The sequence below is a fragment of the Lagenorhynchus albirostris genome, chromosome 21 (genome assembly GCF_949774975.1).
Source record: "Lagenorhynchus albirostris chromosome 21, mLagAlb1.1, whole genome shotgun sequence".
Classification (NCBI taxonomy): Eukaryota; Metazoa; Chordata; class Mammalia; order Artiodactyla; family Delphinidae; genus Lagenorhynchus; species Lagenorhynchus albirostris.
Window position 1 is genome coordinate 5,511,256 of NC_083115.1, and position 20,004 is coordinate 5,531,259.

Sequence of the window (20,004 nt, forward strand, 5' to 3'; positions counted from 1 at the left end):
TACTAAAAAGTCTGGGTCCCCTATCTGCTCCTAATTCCCCCTGGGGGATGGAGGGGCTCCATCAGAGAAGCAGGACGGAGTTGAATCCCTTTCCCTCCCACTAAAGGGGGTACCAGGTCCAGCCTGCACAGCCTTCCACAGTCCACCTGGCAGCTGCGCCGTCCCAGGAGCTGCCCAGGACCACAGTGCTCCTGAACCCCAGATTCAGGCAGCTATGCAGGAGGCTTTGTCCTCTCCTTGTCTTCTGGAGAGATGGCCAAGTTGTTGACGGCCTTAATCCTCTAAGGGTGTGCAAGTTCAGCCCTAACCCTAAGCCTAACCATCTAGCTCCCGGTGGTGATGGTGGTGACTCTGATGTGGGCGTGGAAGCATGATGCACCGTTTTCCCACAGTGCACTCCAAGCATATTGTACCCAGAGCCTGGTCACCACGGAATCCAGATACCAAATGTCCTCCAGCCTCTGTTCCCCATCCCTCAGGAAGCGCGGGACACATAAAGCACGTGTGTGGGTTTGCCGTCTCCCTCAGCGTCCCCATTCCAGTTCATCACGTGCTCCAAGAGTTGGAATGTCTTTTCAAGTTGCTGAGCAATAAACTGCTTTCTCTTCTTCACCGTTCATGGCCAGCCCAGTAAAGCTGTCAGTTGGCTCCTTTCTTGACTGCTAACAACACGTAGAGCCCTGGTCCATGGGTCTCGGCCAGAGAAAGGCCAGCTCAGTAGAGATGGAGCCACAGATACAAGGGCCTTTCCAATGAGGGCGTAAATGGGGGACCCTGGAAAGACCAAAAGAGAATGGAGAGTAGTGACGTGATTGTCGCAGGCGGCCGGTGAGCAGTGATGTCCTGCATCAGCCGCCTTACAGAGGACTCTCCAAGGTCGGGGCTGCTACTCCAGGGGGTGACATAGAGGGGCAGGGCCCCGTAAAGCAGCAAGCGGTCCATTACCGTTCCATCACCTCCTAAACGAAAGCAGTGTTTACCTGCTTTGTCAGTGGAGACTTTGACACACATCCGAGAGCACTATTAGCCATGAAAAAAAATCACCCAAGAGCCGTCAGCTGGTTTTTGGTTCTTCCAAAAATTAGTCTGTGCCGGACGCGAGCTTCAGTTCAAGGCCTACTGAGTATTTTCTGAGTTTCTGACGTGGTTAGGCACTGTGGGAAAACTATGATAGGCAATTCTGCCCTGAGTTGCTGGCTGTTTCTTAGGCGAGACATGGACACTTTTGACAGTTAGGAAACAGTGCGCCCAAATTTCCATCAACCAATGAATGGATTCATAAAATGTGGTATATCCACTCAATGGAATATTATTTGGCTGTTAAAAGGAATGAAGTACTAAGACATGATACAACATGGAAGAACCATGAAAACATGCTCAAAGAAAGGAGGAGGACACAAAAGACTGTATATTGTGCAGATCCATTGATATGAACTATCGAGCGTAGGCACATCTATACAGACAAAGCAGATCAGTGGTTGCCTAGACTGGGGGAGGGGGAGAGGACAGGGAGTGACTCCTAATGGGTACAGGGTTTCTTTTGGGGGTGATGCAAATGTTCTAAAGTCAGATGGTGGTGATTGCTGCATAATTTGGTGAATATACTGAAAAGCATTGAATGATACACTCTAAATGGGTGAATCTATGTGAATAAGTAATTTATGGTAGTGAATTATTATCTCAATAAAGTTGTTTGAAAAAGCAACAGTGCAACACGGTACGGAACTGAGTGTGCATCGTTGTGGTTCAGACGGTTACTGTTGTACAGGAAATGAGGGTAGAGACACTCGTGTCAGCAGGCGGCTTCCTGGGTGTCTCGGTACACTTTGGTACACTTTGAGTAGGTGGGTAGGAGGGCTCTAGAGAGATGCCCGACAGTCTTGAGCAGAAGTAAGTTTCATTGTGGGGCAGAAGTAAGGCAGTTCGTGCAGGAAACATTCAGACTTGGAGCAGAAAGTGCGGACGAGGTCGCATGTGGAGGTGGGAACAGACTGTGACGAGTGTTGAATGCCAAGCACGGGGTTAGAGTACATCCTCTACACAGCACAGGATATTGGTCAGGAGAATGAATGGGACCAGCTCACCAGGGCCTGGAACATCAGGGGGAGCTTTACCTCCAGCAGCAGGGACAAGAAAGCTGGCTCTTGAGGCTTTAACGGACCACGTACAAGAGTTTTGTTCGCACGTCCTGGTTGGAATGAGCGGGAAGTTTAGGATCCAAGCTAGAATCCAGCTAGAGCTTGGTCTCAGCAGGACCAGTCTCCCTTTGCTGCTTTCTCCTGGGGAAACGCCCGTGTGCCCCTTGCTACCTTTTTGTTTCTGGGACCCGTCAAAATAGGCTGTGATGCCAGAGGCTGAGAATTTGCGTTCACCGGAGTTTACTGTTTGACCAACGGCTGGTACAGATCACGAGCTGCAAAATATTTAATCAGTGAGGTCATTGCAGGGAAATAAGATTTGATCCACAGGAGCGTCTTCTGTTCTCCTTAAGGGTCAAGTCTGAACGGCTTTTCTTCTGCCTTCTTTTGGCAAAACCACAAACCATTAAAAATGGAAAGAATAACTTTTTTTCCAAGACCCACAAAAGCTTATATTTAATGAGCTGTGTGGTCTGCTCACCTTTGGTGGCGTTCCTCTTGACGTGACTCACAGAAATAAATGAGTGCGGGCCTCGTGGTTTTCAAACCCTTTGAAAGCAGCACTCCCTTTCTGATGACTCCATATTTGCCCAATATTTAAGACAGAGCCCTTGGGTCGAAGGGCGCCGGGGCCTGCAGCCTTGGCCTCTGAGCCTTATCCGAGGCCCCTCTGAGCAAAACTACTGTTAGTCCTTGGCTCCCAGGACACTCATTTCTTCATTGGTGAGGTTTCTAGAAGAAACCTGTTTGGGACTTCAGGAGTTTTTTTAAAATGAGGTGGTGAAGGAGAAGAGGGAGTTTGGAAGGGAAGGTGATGAAGAGACAGTGCATCATTGTTACGTCATTCCGCGTGCATGTATTGCCAGCTGTCATGTGCCAGGGCCCTACTGGGTGCTGGGATTTGAAGGTAAATGTGACACGTCCCCACACGCACAACCCAGTCGAGAAAGGGGACTTTCCTTCAGTGTGACAAGTGAGAAGGGAGAGCACCTGACCCAGAGTGGAGTCAGAAAGGGCTTTGAGGGACTTCCTTGGTGGTCCAGTGGTTAAGACTCTGAGCTTCCAATGCAGGGGGTGCGGGTTCAGTCCCTGGTCGGGGAACTAAGATCCCACGTGGCAGCGTGGCCAAAACAAACAAACAAACAAAAAAGAGAGGAAGGGTTTGAGGCAGTTTCCAGCCAGGCTGAGAACCGGAGGGTGTGTGGACAAGCCAGGCAGAGATGCAAGGCCCGGCAGGGCAGTAGGGCCAGGTGCCTTTCAGAGCCTCGCTCATCAGGGCCTGCAGGGCAGGGGGCCCCCTGGCGAGCCTCTGGTGATGAACCCATGGTGAGAAAGAAGGAAGGTTCCAAAAGGCAGCAGAAACTAGTCAGGTGGTAGACGGGAACTGCAGCAGGTGTGTTCTTCTGGTGGACGATGGACAGTGGACAGAAGATGCCGAGAGCAGGCTTGCATGTCCCCAGAGGAACTAGGAGGTGCGTTTCCCCCTTGTTAGTGCAGAAGGGTCCGCCTGGGATGGTGGCCTCTTTCTGTGTCCGGCCTCAGGCCTTCTTGTTAGCGTGAGTGCAGTGCTGCTGGTGGAGAGGGGTGGGTGTGCGGATCCCCAGACTCTGGGGAAGGAGAGGTGAGGGGAAGTAGATGTGTGTGCCCGTGTGTCGGAGGGGGGCAGGGGAGAGGAAGGTGGGGGGCTGGAGAGGGGGAGCCCTGCAGTGGGACGAGGAGAAAGGAGCTTTGTGTGCAGTGGCTTTTGCTGCCAGAGCAAGTGTGGGTTTTGTGGCAGCTGCCGGCCTCCGTTCCTAATATAGTCAAAAGGTCCGAATCCTCTGGCCCAACACCTGTTAGCTAGAGGCTCCCCTGAGCTGACCTTCCCTTGAGCTGTCTCTCCCACATATGCACCCTGTGCATCAGACCCATTGCGGGGCTCAGACCCCCCCGTGCTAAATCACTTGAACCCAAACACCCCCCATGACAAACTGCCCCCCACGTGGATGGGCGCTGCTGGGTTTGTGGCAGGGGGGCTTGTTCAACGGTTCCGAGGGAAAGGGGTAAGGCTGCCCCAGCCAGAAGCAAACGGGGTGTTCATCCGGGAAGTGGCCATTCTTGGCAAAGAGCTGAGTGTGTGGGGAGGGGACACTCTGGACGCACAGGGGTCCTGGGAAGGGCCGGCTGCCCCCCTAGGATGGAGAGAAATGAACCCTGAACCGCTTAATGCTGCTGCAGCTGCTTCCTAACTTTGCCCCTTTCTTCCTTTGCCCTCTGGAGGAGTGGGGTGGAGAGGAAGCGATGGGGGTGCCCAGGTAGCCAGCCGTCTCCCGACTGACCCATCTTCCCATTCCCCCCTCCCCAGCTCCGTAGCCCCTGGGATGCTGCAACTCAGTGCGGCTGGCATAATGCCCTTTGTCTTTCCCCCCTCCCCCCCACCCCGCTTCCTCTTCCCGGCCCCTGTGGCGGCGGCAGCCCAGCCCTGGGGAGCCCCCGTGGAAGTGGAGTCCCTCCTGGTCCACCCCGGTGACCTGCTGCAGCTCCGCTGTCGGCTGCGGGACGATGTTCAGAGCATCAACTGGCTGCGGGACGGGGTGCAGCTGGTGGAAAGCAACCGCACCCGCATCACGGGGGAGGAGGTGGAGGTGCGGGATTCCGTGCCCACCGACTCCGGCCTCTACGCCTGCGTGACCAGCAGCCCCTCGGGCAGCGATACCACCTACTTCTCCGTCAACGTCTCAGGTTGGTAGCAAAGCCCGCCCTCCCCCTCCCTCGGACCCCCTGCCCTCCAACCCTGTCTGCTGGTTTCGGGGGGAGGCAGGCCCTCTGCCCGGCTGTGATCTGCCCCTACTCTGCTGCAGAAGCTGCTGCCCACTAACATTGCTCCCTGCCCGCCGCGTGGCTTAGCTCTCAGGGGTGACCCGTGGTGCCGGCCTCAGGCCAGAGAGCAGGGGCTTCCGGGACCTACCTCGGAGGTGATTGCGGACACATCGGGGGCAGTGAGACACTGTGATTTCTCCACCACAGCTTGCCCAGTCCTCCGGGTGCTACGAGGGCCGAGGCAACTTCCACCCTCTCACTCCCTGGCCATTTGGACTTGGTACTGGGCTTAGTAATTAGCACCCCCGAATACGTGGTGAGGTCCCCGGGTGATGGGGGATGACCCAGGTGCGCCGCCGTATCCACGGCTTCCAGAGCTGTTAGGGCAGCCAGGGAACCCTAGGGCTCTGTGACTTTGGGGATCTGCCACTTGTAGGATGCGACTTGTACAAAACCTTAGGATTAAATAAGGTAGAGCTGAAATTGTCTTTATGCCGTTTGTGCGTCCCCGGGTGCGGGCCTGGCATCTCCTCCCCCGGGCGTCATCTAGAACCTGCCCCTAACTGAGGGACTTGCCTCCTTTTTTTCCCTCCAGACCCCCAAAAGCACTAGAAAGGACTGGAAAAAGATCTGGCATGAACCCTGATTGGTGACCACATGCTAAAAGGGGTGGATACTTGTTGGGGACAGGTGTTGGCAGCTGCGGACTGTGTTGTGGGCTCCCTGTCTGCTCTGGTTAAGAAGGGCAGCTCCCAGACCTCAGCAGATGCGTGCTAGGAAAAATCCAACTCCACGTCGTTCAGCCCATGGCTTCGGAAATGGCTTCTGGCCGCAGTGCCTAGATCTGGGTTTCCAAAGGAGGACACAGGTTCCCTGGCTGCTAGTTCTGAGACCCTGCGCATCCAGGCGATGCTGAGTTGAGTGAGCCTCTGAATGCAGGGTGGAGTTAAATTGAAGAGAGCCCACCTGCCCGCCGTGGAGCTGCCCAGTGTAAAGGCTTCTTCTGGGCAGAGGAGGGCAGGGCGTCGGGGTCGGTGGAGGAGGGCAACACGCACAGAGCGTGCAGTTCTTAAATAAACCGTGTCTCTCCCTCCGAGGGACAGGCACTAAGGGAGGAGTGGGGCCGGGGGACAGTATGGGGAGGGGTAGCTGCGGTCATCTATAGCTGGACTGGCCTTTGTGTTCCTTGGGTGGTTGTTGATTGGATGGGAATCTCGCCAGCCCCTGTTCCCTTGGAGGGACGTCAGTACCCCCTTCTCCTTCCCGTAGATGCTCTCCCCTCCTCGGAGGACGATGATGACGATGATGACTCCTCTTCAGAGGAGAAAGAGACAGATAACACCAAACCAAACCGTATGCGTGAGACACTGTTTCCTACCTTACTGCCCTTTGGGCCTGGGTGTTGGGTTTGAACGGGAAGAGGGGCGCTCGGGTGATTGTCTGGAGAAGGGGAGGAGGGGGCATGTGGGGTCACAGGGCTTGGCCCTGGGATCCCTCGGGGGTCCGGATCAGTGCAGGCGTCATCCACAGGTGGTGGGCGGGTGGACGGGAGGGCAGAGGCCCTCGCTCCTGAGCCTGACCAGGCCCTGCCCGTCTCTCTCTCTCTCTCTCTCTCTCGGCTCTGCCCGGGCAGCCGTGGCTCCCTACTGGACGTCGCCAGAAAAGATGGAAAAGAAACTGCACGCGGTGCCAGCTGCCAAGACGGTGAAGTTCAAATGCCCTTCCAGTGGGACCCCGAGCCCCACACTGCGCTGGCTGAAAAATGGCAAAGAATTCAAGCCTGACCACAGGATCGGAGGCTACAAGGTACCTGTGTTGATATGAAAGTTAGAATCAGGGGAACAGGAGCCGCTGCTCAGAAAATCCCTCTTTATATGCTTTAATCGTGTTAAATAACGCTTTCTATCTATAAAATTAAAAATCTTCCAAGTACAAAAAAGTGTATATAAACTTAAAACTCTTCAGTCTTTTTTTCTGTGTATACCTACGGTTTTTACTTGGATGATCACGTCTGTATAATTTCTTGTCAGTTGTTAACATTATAACGTGAGTCTTTTGTCATGTGTTTGAAAGATAATTTTTCATGGCTTTATAATATCCCGGTATTAAAATGTTCCATAATTTAATGAACTATTTTGCAATGCTAGTTACTTTCCAGTTTTTTACTGCTATAAATAATGTTGCGGTGACTATCTTTGTGCTTAAGTCTATGTCAGCATTTTAAAATATTCTTCTTTAGGACAGATTGAGGGAAGTTACTAGATCAAAGTGTAAGCAGTTTTTAAGCCCTTGATGCATGCTACCCAATTACTTGTTTTTCCTGATAATTAGGTAATTTTATCCATTCATTCATGTATTCATTTATTACATGAACATTTCTTGAACACATGTCTTTCCAGAAAATGTACTAGGCAACAGAGTTCAAAGTACAATGGGAAGCCATAAAATTTTACTGTGATATTTGCTCTGATGGAGGATGATGTAATCAGTTGGGGTGCGATTTTATTTTTTATTTTATTGTGGTAACAGTTACTTTCTCAAAGAGAAAATGAATTTTCCCTCCCATAGCAGAGTATGAGAATGACAAGCTCACTCTACCTTTGCCAACAAATTTGATAGATGAGAGTATCGCATTGTTCTCTGTGGGCTCTTTTGCTTAGTAACGAACTTAGAATTTTCATGTGTTCATAAGCGATTTCCATTTCCTGTTGTGGGAATTGTTTATTCGTGTCCTTTGCCCGTTTACAATTCCAGGAAGAACATCTTCATCTAATCCCTCCTTTAAAGTCTCTGATCATCCTTATCGTTCCTGTTTCTCTTCCATTTCACTTAGCTGCTCTTTTCTCATTATTCTTGTATAAGAAAAGCAAAGGAGATCAGAAAAAATGTGGAAACTGTTTAAATTAATTCACCCAACACTTGCTGTATGCAAGGCTCTGTGCTCTGAGTCTCATGAGGCAGTATCCTGCCCATACAGAATTCTGTCTAATAAGATGGCAGATATCCGTGGGCACTGCACCTGCAAGGTACAGAGGGACGGAGAGAACAGGTTTGGCCGGAGATGGGGCTAGAGGAGATGGACTTTGAAACGAGATGTCAAGGGCGGGCAGGGCTGGACTCGTCGCGGGGAGCTGTTCTGAACAAGAACAGGGTGGACAGGGGTGCAGGGTTGGGGAAGTTCCCAGTGTATTTGGGAGGGTGCAAATACACCCTCCCAAATACACTGATCATTTGTACAGATCACGATGGCCTTGGCCTTTGTGGGGAGACTTTCTGGGTCCTCACACCCGTCTGCCTGATGCCTTCTTGCAGAGTATAAATGGGCTGGGGTCACTGTGCAGCAGGGCTGTGTCCTCCGTGCTCTGATTGGAGGGTAAGCGCCTCGGGGCACCAGCACCGCCTCTTCCTCCAGACCCGCAGTAGAACCCTTTGGCATGTTTCCGCTCAGGTCCGTTATGCCACCTGGAGCATCATAATGGACTCCGTGGTGCCTTCTGATAAGGGCAACTACACCTGCGTCGTGGAGAACGAGTATGGCAGCATCAACCACACCTACCAGCTTGATGTCGTGGGTAAGAAGGGACAGGAGTAGGAGCTTAGAGGGAAGAGCAGGGACGCTGAGAGAACAGCCTGGAGCCAGGTTTACTTAGGGTTGGAGTCCGGATGGTGTGGCATTTATTAGCTCTGTCACCTGCCTCTCTCCTTACCTGTAAATAGAGGTGGGAGGATGAGCCATACCACAGACTCACTGTAAAGTGACAGGTGCTGTTGGTAGTCCCTCCTGCAGGAGGTGACTGGAGTAGTGGTGGTAAACTTAGCTTAATAGTAGCTGTCACTGCCTGGATGCCAGCGGTCTGCTGGGTGCAGTAACTACACCACGGGCAATTCTCCTGGCACCTCTGCAAGAGAGGCACTGTTGGGCTTCCCTGGTGGCGCAGCAGTTGAGAGTCCGCCTGCCGATGCAGGGGACACGGGTTCGTGCCCCGGTCCGGGAAGATCCCACATGCCGCGGAGCGGCTGGGCCCGTGAGCCATGGCCACTGAGCCTGTGCATCCGGAGCCTGTGCTCCGCATACAGGCCACAACAGTGAGAGGCCCGCGTACCGCCAAAAAAAAAAAAAAAAAGAGGCGCTGTTGTTCCCACTGTACGAAGAGCAGACTGAGAGGCTCAGAGAGGACAGGCCCCAGGTGAATGCAGACTCCAGGCAGTGCACGAGACACTAGGAAGAATGTCACGCCTCTGGGTGCTGTGACTGCAGCCTCTTCCTTCTAGAGGTTCTGAGTCTCATTCTCTAGCAACCTTCAGGTAAAGAGTTTCCCAGCCAGCATTCTGCTTCGGCTTTGAGGCTATGGTCTTGTAAAAAGAAGCTTCCGGTCCAGGAGGTCTGGGGTTGGGTCTGAGATTCGATGTTTCTCACAAGCCGGTGATGCTGCCGCTGCTGCCCTTGGACCACACTTTGAACAGCACGCGTCTAAGTGACTGTGATTTTAGCTAAGGACGGGCAGGCTGGGCCGAGGTCCGGGAGTGCTTCTCTTTGGTGGCCTTTGGGGTGCCCTCTGTCAGCATCTCAGCCAGGAGCAGCCGTGGCAGAGCCTGACGAGCCTCTCCCCTCCCTCCCTCCACAGAGCGGTCCCCTCACCGGCCCATCCTGCAGGCAGGGTTGCCAGCCAACAAGACAGTGGCCCTGGGCAGCAACGTGGAGTTCATGTGTAAGGTGTACAGCGACCCGCAGCCCCATATCCAGTGGCTAAAGCACATCGAGGTGAATGGGAGTAAGATTGGTCCGGACAACCTGCCTTATGTCCAGATCTTGAAGGTAATCCCTGGCCCCAGTCTCCGTGGGCTGGGCTCTGAGAAAGAGGCCTGTATCTCCCGGGGCCCAGGTTGCTGTGGTCAGGCTCAGGGCCCACGATGGGGCCCCATCCCTTCTCTTTGGATACAGGCTCCATCTTAAATGGGGACCCAGCCACATTCCGCAGGACCAGTGGCAGGTCACGGGTGGAGGCGTGAGGGGCACAGAGGGCTGGGGGTGGGCATTGCTGGTTTCTAAAGAGCATCAACAGTGACTGTGCCCGAGCTTTGGGGTCAGCTACTCCAGGAAGGCGTTGGCATTCCTGCTTTTCCATTGCCCATGACCACAGCCTTTCTAGGCAGCATCACCCAGTCTCTGCCCTGGTTCCCAAGTCACGTTCTTTCTGGCACGTGGGCTGAATGACAGGCACGGCTTAGGTAGGGTTGGAAGAGCAAAGGCCACAGGTCAGTCCTCAGCGGTTTCAGGAGTAATTGGCATTTTCTTCCTTTTTCCTCCCACCCCCAGACTTTGATTGTCCCTGAATGCTCCATTAATCCAGGGAAGCTAATTGCCTAATTCTCCAGTGGATCTTGCAACAGGAAGTCACCAGAAGCTGGGAAAGTGGTTTCCCTCCTGGTCCCAGCATTAGACCTCATCCTCCCGGGCTTGGCCATCCCAGAGATTTACCGGTCACCCCGCTCTTCACCTCGGGTGCTGAAACTGTCACGTAGGAAGCGGGGCCGTGGCCTTGGCCTTGGCCTTGGCCGCCCTCTCCATTCACAGTCCCTGCCCTCGTCCTGGAGGAGGGGGTTTAACACCAACAGAACGTTTGCTCGGGGGCAGTGATTTTTTTCTTTAGTTTATTTTTCGGTCAACTGCTCTGGACTTTCAAAGTCCGCTGGTGTCGTCCTGACAAGGGGAAGATGGCGAGTCTCACTCCAGCCTCCCTTTGCCTTAGCTCCTGGGCCTGCATGGGAGCAAAATACAGCCACATCTCAGTGTTGGCCCAACTGATGGCGTGTCGTTGGTCTGTTCCAGCATTCGGGGATAAATAGCTCGGATGCGGAGGTGCTGACCCTGTTCAATGTGACAGAGGCCCAGAGCGGGGAGTATGTGTGTAAGGTTTCCAATTATATTGGTGAAGCTCACCAGTCTGCGTGGCTCACAGTCACCAGACCTGTGGCAAAAGGTAACGGGGAGCTGGAGGGGCCCCTGTGCTGGGAGTTCGATTGAGGCCCCGAGCTGCTGGGGCAGGTGGGGAGGCCAGCGCCCCACTCCCCCTGTTACCCTGCTGTGTTTCTAGTGCCCGGAGCCATGGAAAAATACCCGGCCTTGGGAGGCTGGTTTGGTTTGGTTCTGTGTTGGTGGCGCCCCCTCTGTGCCTTGTGTGTGTTCCTTGGCTGTGTGTGGGGTGCGTCCCGGCTGGTCATGCAGACGGAGGGTCTGAGTGATGGAGACAAGAGTGGACCAGCGTCCGCGGGCGTGTGTGCGTGTGTGGCTGCCGCCCTCTCCATCCCTCCTGTGTGTGCCCTCTGGAAACCAAACAGCCCCCCACGCTCCGGGCCCCATTTCTCCATGCGCTCGCCGCCGCATGCCGGGCCGGGCCGGGGCTGCCAGCGTCTGGTGACGGGTGTAACCAGCCATTCGTGTCGTCTCAGGTCTGCCGAGTTCCTCCTCAGGGTCCCACTCTCTTCTTCTAACAGGTCTCGCGCTGCCTGGTGGTTTTTGTTTGTTCCTTGTTGCAAAGGAGACGCTGGGGAGCATTTCTTCCTCTAGTTTTGTTTTGTTTTGTTTTTTCCTTTTCCTCTTCCTCCCTCCCTCCCTCCCTCCCTCCCTCTGCGCCTCTGAGAGGTCTCAGGTCCCGGGCTTGTCCATGTTGCTTCCGTTGTCTCTTCTAGACGGCCGGAGTTAATACCACCGACAAAGAGATGGAAGTGCTGCACTTAAGGAATGTCTCCTTTGAGGACGCGGGGGAGTATACATGCTTGGCGGGTAACTCTATCGGACTCTCCCATCACTCTGCATGGTTGACCGTTCTGGAAGGTATACACTGTACTTCTCCTCTCGATGTCCTGCCCTCGCCATGGGCACGGGGGGAGCATGCATCGCGGGGCTGGGGGAGACACAGAGCCGGGCTCCGAGGGCCAGCAGGTGGCCCCAGCAACCTGTCCGGCTCTGCAGGTCGAAGCCTCTCGGTTCACACAGGTGCTTTCCTCGTGATGCAGGAACGCGGAGGTGTCCCACCTGTGTGCCTGCCTCTGGCTCTCCCCTGGGCCAGTGCGATGCATGCGTGGGATCTGGATTTAACCTGCAGCTGGGCTCTCCTCCAGGGCAGGCTCCTTCCCTCCTTGGGTCCGGCGGCCTCCCTTAGCTTGTCTGATCCTTGATCGCCAGCACCCCCCAAAAGTCTCAGAAGGGCCCGCTCCCCCTGTAACTGAACGTAGGCACCCTCGGGGCCCGCTCCCCCTGTAACTGAACGTGGGCACCCTGGAACGAGGGGCTTGCTCTTGGCAAGGATCGTGCTCTCCTAACTCCCATGCTGCCACCTCACAGTGAGCGAGGTTCCACCCAGACCCAGACAGTGGACTGGAGCTGCATCGAGCGAGTCCTTTCCCAGGCAGCACAGGGGGCCTGATGGTGCCCATTTATCCTCCTTGGCTCCGACGTCTCCTCTCTCCAGAGGGGAGCTGTGTGCACTGTTCCGGGAAGGCAGGAGCCTGCAGCCTGCTCGGGGTGGTGGGCTGGTGCCTCTGCAGGGCCTGCACGTGGGCTGTGCGCTGTGCTGCTCTGGTTCCTGCAGACTCTGTCCTCTTGTCTCCTCTCTCCCTCTCTCCTCCTCTGATAACACCCCCGCTGGAGGGAGAGAAGCGTTCTGTTTTTCTCCTCGTCGCTGTCTCTGTCCCGTGTGTGCTCCCACTTGGTTGTCTGTGTTTCTCGACGCTGGGGAAAGAGAAAAACAGAACCGCTTCTCCTTGTTATCAGCACTGCCGTCCCCTCGTCGGGCCTCGGGAGGTTCCCTTTGGGCTCCTTTGGGGTCATGCCCGGGGCCTCCCGGGGGAGGTCCTCGGGGTGCTGGCCCCTGTGGCTGGCGGGGGTCTTTAAAAGGGGAGGAGTGGGTGGAGAGCTGTGGGGGGAGAGGGACCCTCCCCTCGTGGGGAATGTGTGTTCTGTGAAGTGGTGCTGGTTGGAACCCTCCCAGCCTCCGCGTGGGAGGGAAAGGGGGCTTAAACTGCACGGGCTTCTGTGGGGATGGGAAGGGCGAGATTCTAAACGGAGAAGAGAATAAAACAACCCCCCTCCACGTCCTTCTTCAGCTTCAGGAGTTAGACCTGTGAGTAGAAGTCTTAAGAGAAGTTTACGTTTTCCATCTTTAGCAGTCCAGACGTATTTGGAAACGAAGTTAGTTTTCCCTGTGGTTTGGCGGGGTGTGGATATTTCCACGTCTGACCTGACACAGGTGACGTTAGGTGAAGCTGAGAGACGAAGTCAGGACACACACTGGTTTTCTTCTTTCCTTCCCTCCCCTTCATTGTCCCCATGCTGTGAGTGCCACCAGATGCCAGGCGCTGTGGCCTACACACATGGATGAGGTGCCGTCTGAGCCCTCAAGGTACTTGTGGGCTGTCAGTGATGAAAGGTCGATGGACGGTTCAGCTGTCCCCTGTGATAGGGGGACACAGTGCCCAGGCGCTGCAGAGAAGGGCCGAGTTCTCATGGGGACACTCTGGAAGGCATCTAGCACAAGTGAGTTCTCAGCCGTCTCTGGCAGGGCACCAGGTACCCTTCCAGCCCAGCCGTCCCGCTGAGCAAGGAGGGCTCCTGAGCTCATGAGGATGGGCTTCGGGTAGCAAGATACAGTCCATCCCTCTTGGGATACGAGTCAGGATCAGGAAGCCTCAGCGATCACAGAACGTCTGATGTGTGCTCAGTGCCAGAGCCCCAATCCTAGCTGGGACCTGGCTTGCTTCTCTGCCCTGAAGATTCCCAGAGGAAAGGAGATGGGTGTTGAGTTTCTTATGGAGCTGGGACCCTAGTGGACGGGCCCCGCCCCGAGCCCGCTAACACCCTGTTCGCACTGACCCAGCCCTGGAAGAGAGACCGGCGGTGATGACCTCGCCCCTGTACCTGGAGATCATCATCTATTGCACGGGGGCCTTCCTCATCTCCTGCATGGTGGGGTCTGTCATCATCTATAAGATGAAGAGTGGCACCAAGAAGAGCGACTTCCACAGCCAGATGGCCGTGCACAAGCTGGCCAAGAGCATCCCTCTGCGCAGACAGGTAACAGAAAGTAGATGGGGGGTTTGCACACTCTGCCGTATGCTGTGCGCCATCCCTGTGCCTCGGGGCCTTCCCCGGGACCCTCTAATGCCCTGTCCTCGCCACGGTGCCCAGCCAGCTGCTTCGGGCTTTGGCTTCTGGGCCAGGGCAGGGGAATGTCCTGTCCCAAGTGCTCCAAGTCAGGCTCCAAGCTGTTCTGGTCCGTGAGCCCATCTTACCCCAGCCACGGTGACCTGCTCACCCGGCATGTGGATTGGAAGACGGTTCTAGCTGGGCTGAGTGCACAGCTGGTACTGCGAGTTTGAACTGCCCCCCAGGGCCCATTAGAGGTGCCAAGGTGGGGAGTCCCCTGGCGGTCCAGTGGTTAGGACTCCATGCTTTCACTGCCAAGGGCTCGGGTTCGATCCCGGGTCGGGCAGCTAAGATCCCACAAGCCATGAGGCGTGGCCAAAAAAATTAAAAAGTGAGGAGAATAGAGGTGCAAAGGTACAGAGTGGGGGAGAGGACCTGAGTTGGGTCCCAAGATGCCCTCCCTCTCCTGTGCACCCCTCATCCCAGATAATGGAACGGAGGGTGAAGGTATGTGAAAGGAGGCCACCTTCGCTAAGAGCTGGGCTAATTCTGGAAGGAGCTCTGGGAGTCAGGAATCCCTAATCCGGGGCAGGGTTTTCACAAAGAATGGGGACAAGAATAGAGTTGCTACTGCAGTGGTAAGATACACAATGTCAGTCTGGAACGCTCATGTGAAAGGTGAGTAAATCAAAGCCCAGAAAGGCTAGTGGGGAAAATATGTCAGTTTTAGAACCTAGGTCTTCCGACCCCCGGTGGCCTTTCTGCCACTCTGTGCTGGGGAAGGAGCATCAGATGACAGGTACATACCTCTGCCGTTGGCAAAAAGCCCTAACTGGGGATGAGAGGAATCCCCGTCCCCGCTGGAAGGGTGACCCCACGCTTCCCCATAGGTGTCGGCCGACTCCAGCGCATCCATGAACTCTGGGGTCCTGCTGGTCCGGCCCTCGCGTCTCTCCTCCAGCGGGACCCCCATGCTGGCTGGGGTCTCTGAATACGAGCTTCCCGAAGACCCTCGCTGGGAGCTGCCTCGGGACAGGTAACCCTCTCCACTTTCTGGGGAACCCCCGCTCGTTATTCTGACGCTGGCAGTGGTGTGTGCTCCGACCTTCCAGGGAGCGACGGTGCACCAGGTGCATCAGAGACGATGATTTCTACCTTCTGCTCTCGGTTGGGGGGGCTACGTGGAGGCGGGGAGGAATGGGGTGTCCTGTCAGGTTTGAACTTCACCGCCCCCGGCTTATACCACCACCCTTTGTTTCCCCGAAAGACTGGTTTTAGGCAAACCCCTGGGAGAGGGCTGCTTTGGGCAGGTGGTGTTGGCGGAGGCCATTGGGCTGGACAAGGACAAACCCAACCGGGTGACCAAAGTGGCTGTGAAGATGCTGAAGTGTAAGTGATGCTCGTGTCCCTGCGGAAACAATCCCTTCCCTTTCCAAGCGGGCCATTGCACACCCGCTACATGGCTTGCTTAGGGATGTCCGGGAGTGGGGGGCATTCTGCACCCCAAGATCACTATGCTCTCACTTTGTTCCTTGGCATCCACCTGGGTCGTCATCAGGTGTTTATTCTAGATCCCGTTGCCAACTGATTTTCCTGACGTAGCCTCTGCCCTACTCATTACCACTTATGGCGACACCGGCTCTCGTAAGAGGGATGGGAGGATAAATCTGGATGTGAAAAAGGGAGGAGAGAAGCAAGTCCCAGAGAAAAGGGACCCCTGGGTGCTCACTTCATCCCCTCCCTGCGTTTTTCTCCTGTGGCCTCCCTTCCAATGCAAACGGGTCTCAATTCCCTTCTCTGGCTTGTCCATAAAGCGGATGCAACCGAGAAAGACCTGTCAGACCTGATCTCCGAAATGGAGATGATGAAGATGATCGGGAAACACAAGAACATCATCAACCTGCTGGGGGCCTGCACGCAGGACGGTAGGCGCTGAGCCCGCAGGCTTCCCACCCGTGTCGGGAAGGGGCTCAGGCGGGAACCCCGGGCTTCCTGCTGCCTGTCTGTCGGGGAGCAGATAACTAGCTGGGGTGTCAGCGACCCGGCATCTCTCAGCCACGCTTCGCGAAGTGGGTTGGGAGGAGAGTTTGGTTTAGCAGTAGTTGGACTGTGTTTCTCAGGGTCTGGGCTGGTGCCCATTGGGGTTCATACAGGTACCAGCATTCACACACACTGTGTGGACAGGAACAGCTGAGTTACTGTGGTCTAGGTTAGGGCTCTTGCCCCCAGCTTTGCTTGGGAACTTCCTGGACTGTGCAGGGAAGAATGATTTTGCTGGGTTTCTTTGGGGAGTTGGAATGAATTTGCGGGGTTCCCTAAAAGGGGAGGTTAGGCTTGGGGAACAGGCTCGCAGTTCCCCCAGTGCCATTGGGGGCAGAGTTCCTGGGGTGAAACTAGGCCCATGTGCCTGCGTGGCGGCCCTGACGGCCTCGCGGTCCTCGTGTCCCCAAGGCCCCCTGTATGTCATCGTGGAGTACGCCTCCAAGGGCAACCTCCGAGAGTACCTGCAGGCCCGGAGGCCGCCGGGGCTGGAATACTGCTACAACCCCAGCCGTCATCCCGAGGAGCAGCTGTCCTCCAAGGACCTGGTATCCTGCGCCTATCAGGTGGCCCGAGGCATGGAGTATCTCGCCTCCAAGAAGGTGTGGTTCCCGAAGGCTCCCCTGGCTGGGGTGGGGATGTGCGGGCCGCTCTTAGGGGACGTCAGAGTCAGGAGCGCCCGTGCGGCCTTGTGGCCTTGGGGTCAGGGTGGATTAGGTTCCAGTCCCTGCACCGGCACTCTCTGTGCAGCCTCAGGCAGCCGCCTCCTTACTTTTCCTCAAACGTGAAGTCAGAATAATACTGCCTGCGTTGTAGAACGGCTACGGGGGAAAATGAGGTCCCGTGCGAGACTTAAGGACAGCTTTTGGTGCTTGGTAAATGCTGCTTTGTTTGAACCCAGCCTGGTGTGGATGTGCTTCGCCCAGGGAGACGGGGCGTGAGAGCTCGTACACACTGGACAGAAGCGAAAGGTTCTGCTTGCTGGGTGCAAATCCAAAGCTAAGAGCTGGGAGGGGCAGGAAAAGGGGTCGATATGGAGGGTTTGCTGGAGTGATCGAGGGGCCCAGAGCTGGGGGTGTTTGGACGGCTGGCTCTGACGTGCGGGCGAGGGCCATCGTAGCGGGCAGCTGGACCGTTCGGGGAGGTCGAGTGGTGAGGTGGGCGAAGGCCTGCGAGGGGAGCGGGCCCACAGACGGCTGCAGACCCTCCCCTGCGCCCCGCCCTCCTCACTCCCATCCGTCTTCCCTTCCTGGCTCCGCAGTGCATACACCGAGACCTGGCCGCCAGGAACGTGCTGGTGACGGAGGACAACGTGATGAAGATCGCAGACTTTGGCCTAGCTCGTGACATCCACCACATCGACTACTATAAAAAGACGACCAACGTAAGTGCTGGCGCCGCCCTCGGTGCCCGTCCTCTGCCCGGGGCTCCGCTCCGCTGTGGTGGGGTGAGCCACGTCTAGCCCTGCATGTGCCGCCGCCTGCCCCGGGCCACCACCAGTGTCCCCGTGCTGCTTGCAGGGCCGACTGCCTGTCAAGTGGATGGCACCTGAGGCCTTGTTTGACCGGATCTACACCCACCAGAGCGACGTGTGAGTTCTGAAATAAGCAGTTGCCAGGGACGCCGGGAGAGAGTTTCCTGGGCGGTAGAGTCTGGCATTCCATCCCTGAGAGAAAAAAACATTGTATGTGCCCCTTCACTCTGTTCCCGGAGGTCATGGTCCCCTGGAGTCCCCTGGGGGTAGGGACTTGTGTTGGGGGCCGGGGCCGGGTTCAGGGTGCGTGCCTGCCGTGCTGGGGAGGGAGAGCAGCAAGGACTGCAGGGTGGCCTAGCTCTGTGCCCGGAACGCTCCTCCACAGGTGGTCTTTTGGGGTGCTTCTGTGGGAAATTTTCACTCTGGGCGGCTCCCCGTACCCTGGCGTCCCTGTGGAGGAGCTTTTCAAGCTGCTGAAGGAGGGTCATCGTATGGACAAGCCCAGTAGCTGCACCAATGAGCTGTAAGCCGGAGAAGATGCCTGGGGTCCAGGCCTGGGCCCTGGGGGAGAGATGGGCTGGGCAGGCAGAGGGAAGAAGGGGTGCTTAGTCGGACGCCGCAGCCCTCCCCGGTCACTCCTCCCGTGGCCCCTCCGCCCTGAGCCCTGTGGTCAGCTCTGGTCCCCCTCCCCCGCCCGCACCGGCCTGCCTCAGGTACATGATGATGCGAGACTGCTGGCATGCGGTGCCCTCCCAAAGACCTACCTTCAAGCAGCTGGTGGAAGACCTGGACCGCATAGTGGCCTTGACCTCCAACCAGGTGAGGCTGCCCTGCCCAGACCTTCAGGCCCCGCCGGCCGGGTTCTCTCTGAATTCCTCCTGCCGCTGCCGGGGGGAGAGTGCGGGTCCAGCGTCCTTCTGTCCCCCCCCACAGGAGTACCTGGACCTATCAATGCCCCTGGACCAGTACTCCCCCAGCTTCCCCGACACCCGCAGCTCTACCTGCTCCTCTGGGGAGGATTCCGTCTTCTCTCACGAGCCCTTGCCCGAGGAGCCCTGTCTGCCCCGACACCCGGCCCAGCTGGCCAATGGCGGACTCAAACGGCGCTGACTAGCACCCCGCACCCCTCCCCGGACTCCATCCTCAGCTACGGCCCCAGCCCCGCTCCCGCTGGACTCGCCGCCTCCTTTCTGCCCTTCCTGCTGGCAGGAGCCAGCTGTCGCCCCCGAGCTCCCCTCTCCTCTTCCTCTCAGCCTGCCGCTGACACAGACGAGCAGGGAGGCGGGGACTTGTTGATGGCCACTTGGTTCCGTCCCAGATGTTGGACCGGGACCCCTCCCAGCCGCCTGGCACTGCCCGGAGGGTCAGGCAGTGGGGGCACGGGCAGCACACGAGGGAGAGCCGACCGAGGTTTTCTGTGTTGGTTTTGTCTGCTCCGTGCAGCCTGTGTTCCCGTGGCGGGTGCCCGGTCCTCGGGCTACAGCAGGAGTGAGGGGGGGTGGTCAGCACTCGGGCCTCCGTGGAAGGCGACCTCTGCTCCAGATGGATGGTGCCAGTGGCTTATTAATTCCGATACTAATTTGCTTTGCTGACCAAATACCTGGTACCGGAGGATGGGGACGCAAAGGCCAGGAGCAGTGTCGTGGCCCTGGGGCCCAGCCCCAAAGCAGGGGCTTTGTACATAGCTATGAAGAAAACACAAAGTGTATAAATCTGAGTATATATTTACATGTCTTTTTAAAAGGGTCGTTACCAGAGATTTACCCATTGGGTAAGATGCTCCTGGTGGCTGGGAGGCATCAGTTGCTATATGTTAAAAACAAAGAAAAAAAAAAAAAAAGGAAAATGTTTTTAAAAAGGTCATATATTTTTTGCTACTTTTGCTGTTTTATTTTTTTAAATTATGTTCTAAACCTATTTTCAGTTTAGGTCCCTCAATAAAAATTGCTGCTGCTTCATTTTTATACGGGCTGTGTGACACGGGAGAGAATGTCAGCTGCAGAGGAGCAAGGTTGACGGGCTCTGGGGCTGTCTGTCCAGAGGGCACTGCGTGCTCTCTGTGGTCCCCACTCCCAACCAGCTCTTGCCCTCAGGTCCTGCACTGAGGCCTCCGGACAAGCCTCCTAGCTCTGCGATGCTTTGGGAAAGACAGGGAAAGAAGACGGCTGCGTGATGGGCAGGGAGCAGAGAAGCTGGGCCTGGGGCCAGGCCCTGCGGCCCTCTCCACCACGGACCATTTCCTCGGGGGAGAGGGTGAGGCCAGGTTGGGTCTGAGGGTCAGACAGGGACCTGGGGGCCGACCTCAGAAGAGCCAGCGAGTAGGCTAAGCGCGATTCGACGAGGGCCTGCAGGCGCTCAGGCCCAGATGCACGGCTGCCCCTCTGTGTGTGGGTGTGGCTTTGCCCGTG

At 56.2% G+C, this 20,004-nt stretch overlaps 1 protein-coding gene across 8 annotated transcripts in view; it reads left to right on the forward strand.

Annotated features, from left to right (window-relative positions):
• The window catches only part of FGFR1 (fibroblast growth factor receptor 1), a 48,259-nt gene extending 28,699 nt beyond the window's left edge, over positions 1–19,560 (forward strand). The window contains exons 3-18 of one of the 8 annotated variants that reach the window (XM_060136591.1): positions 4,593–4,859; positions 6,207–6,296; positions 6,571–6,743; positions 8,386–8,509; positions 9,563–9,753; positions 11,628–11,772; positions 13,814–14,016; positions 14,973–15,118; positions 15,350–15,471; positions 15,897–16,007; positions 16,534–16,724; positions 17,384–17,506; positions 17,643–17,713; positions 17,982–18,119; positions 18,310–18,415; positions 18,530–19,560. In XM_060136591.1, coding sequence (XP_059992574.1) covers positions 4,593–4,859; positions 6,207–6,296; positions 6,571–6,743; positions 8,386–8,509; positions 9,563–9,753; positions 11,628–11,772; positions 13,814–14,016; positions 14,973–15,118; positions 15,350–15,471; positions 15,897–16,007; positions 16,534–16,724; positions 17,384–17,506; positions 17,643–17,713; positions 17,982–18,119; positions 18,310–18,415; positions 18,530–18,706 — 2,378 coding nt within the window. In that variant the 3' untranslated portion in view covers positions 18,707–19,560. The remainder of the gene's footprint in view (positions 1–4,592; positions 4,860–6,206; positions 6,297–6,570; positions 6,744–8,385; positions 8,510–9,562; positions 9,754–11,627; positions 11,773–13,813; positions 14,017–14,972; positions 15,119–15,349; positions 15,472–15,896; positions 16,008–16,533; positions 16,725–17,383; positions 17,507–17,642; positions 17,714–17,981; positions 18,120–18,309; positions 18,416–18,529) is intronic. The other 7 variants (XM_060136592.1, XM_060136587.1, XM_060136588.1 and 4 more) reach the window with 7 other exon arrangements.
• Positions 19,561–20,004: the final 444 nt, after the last annotated feature.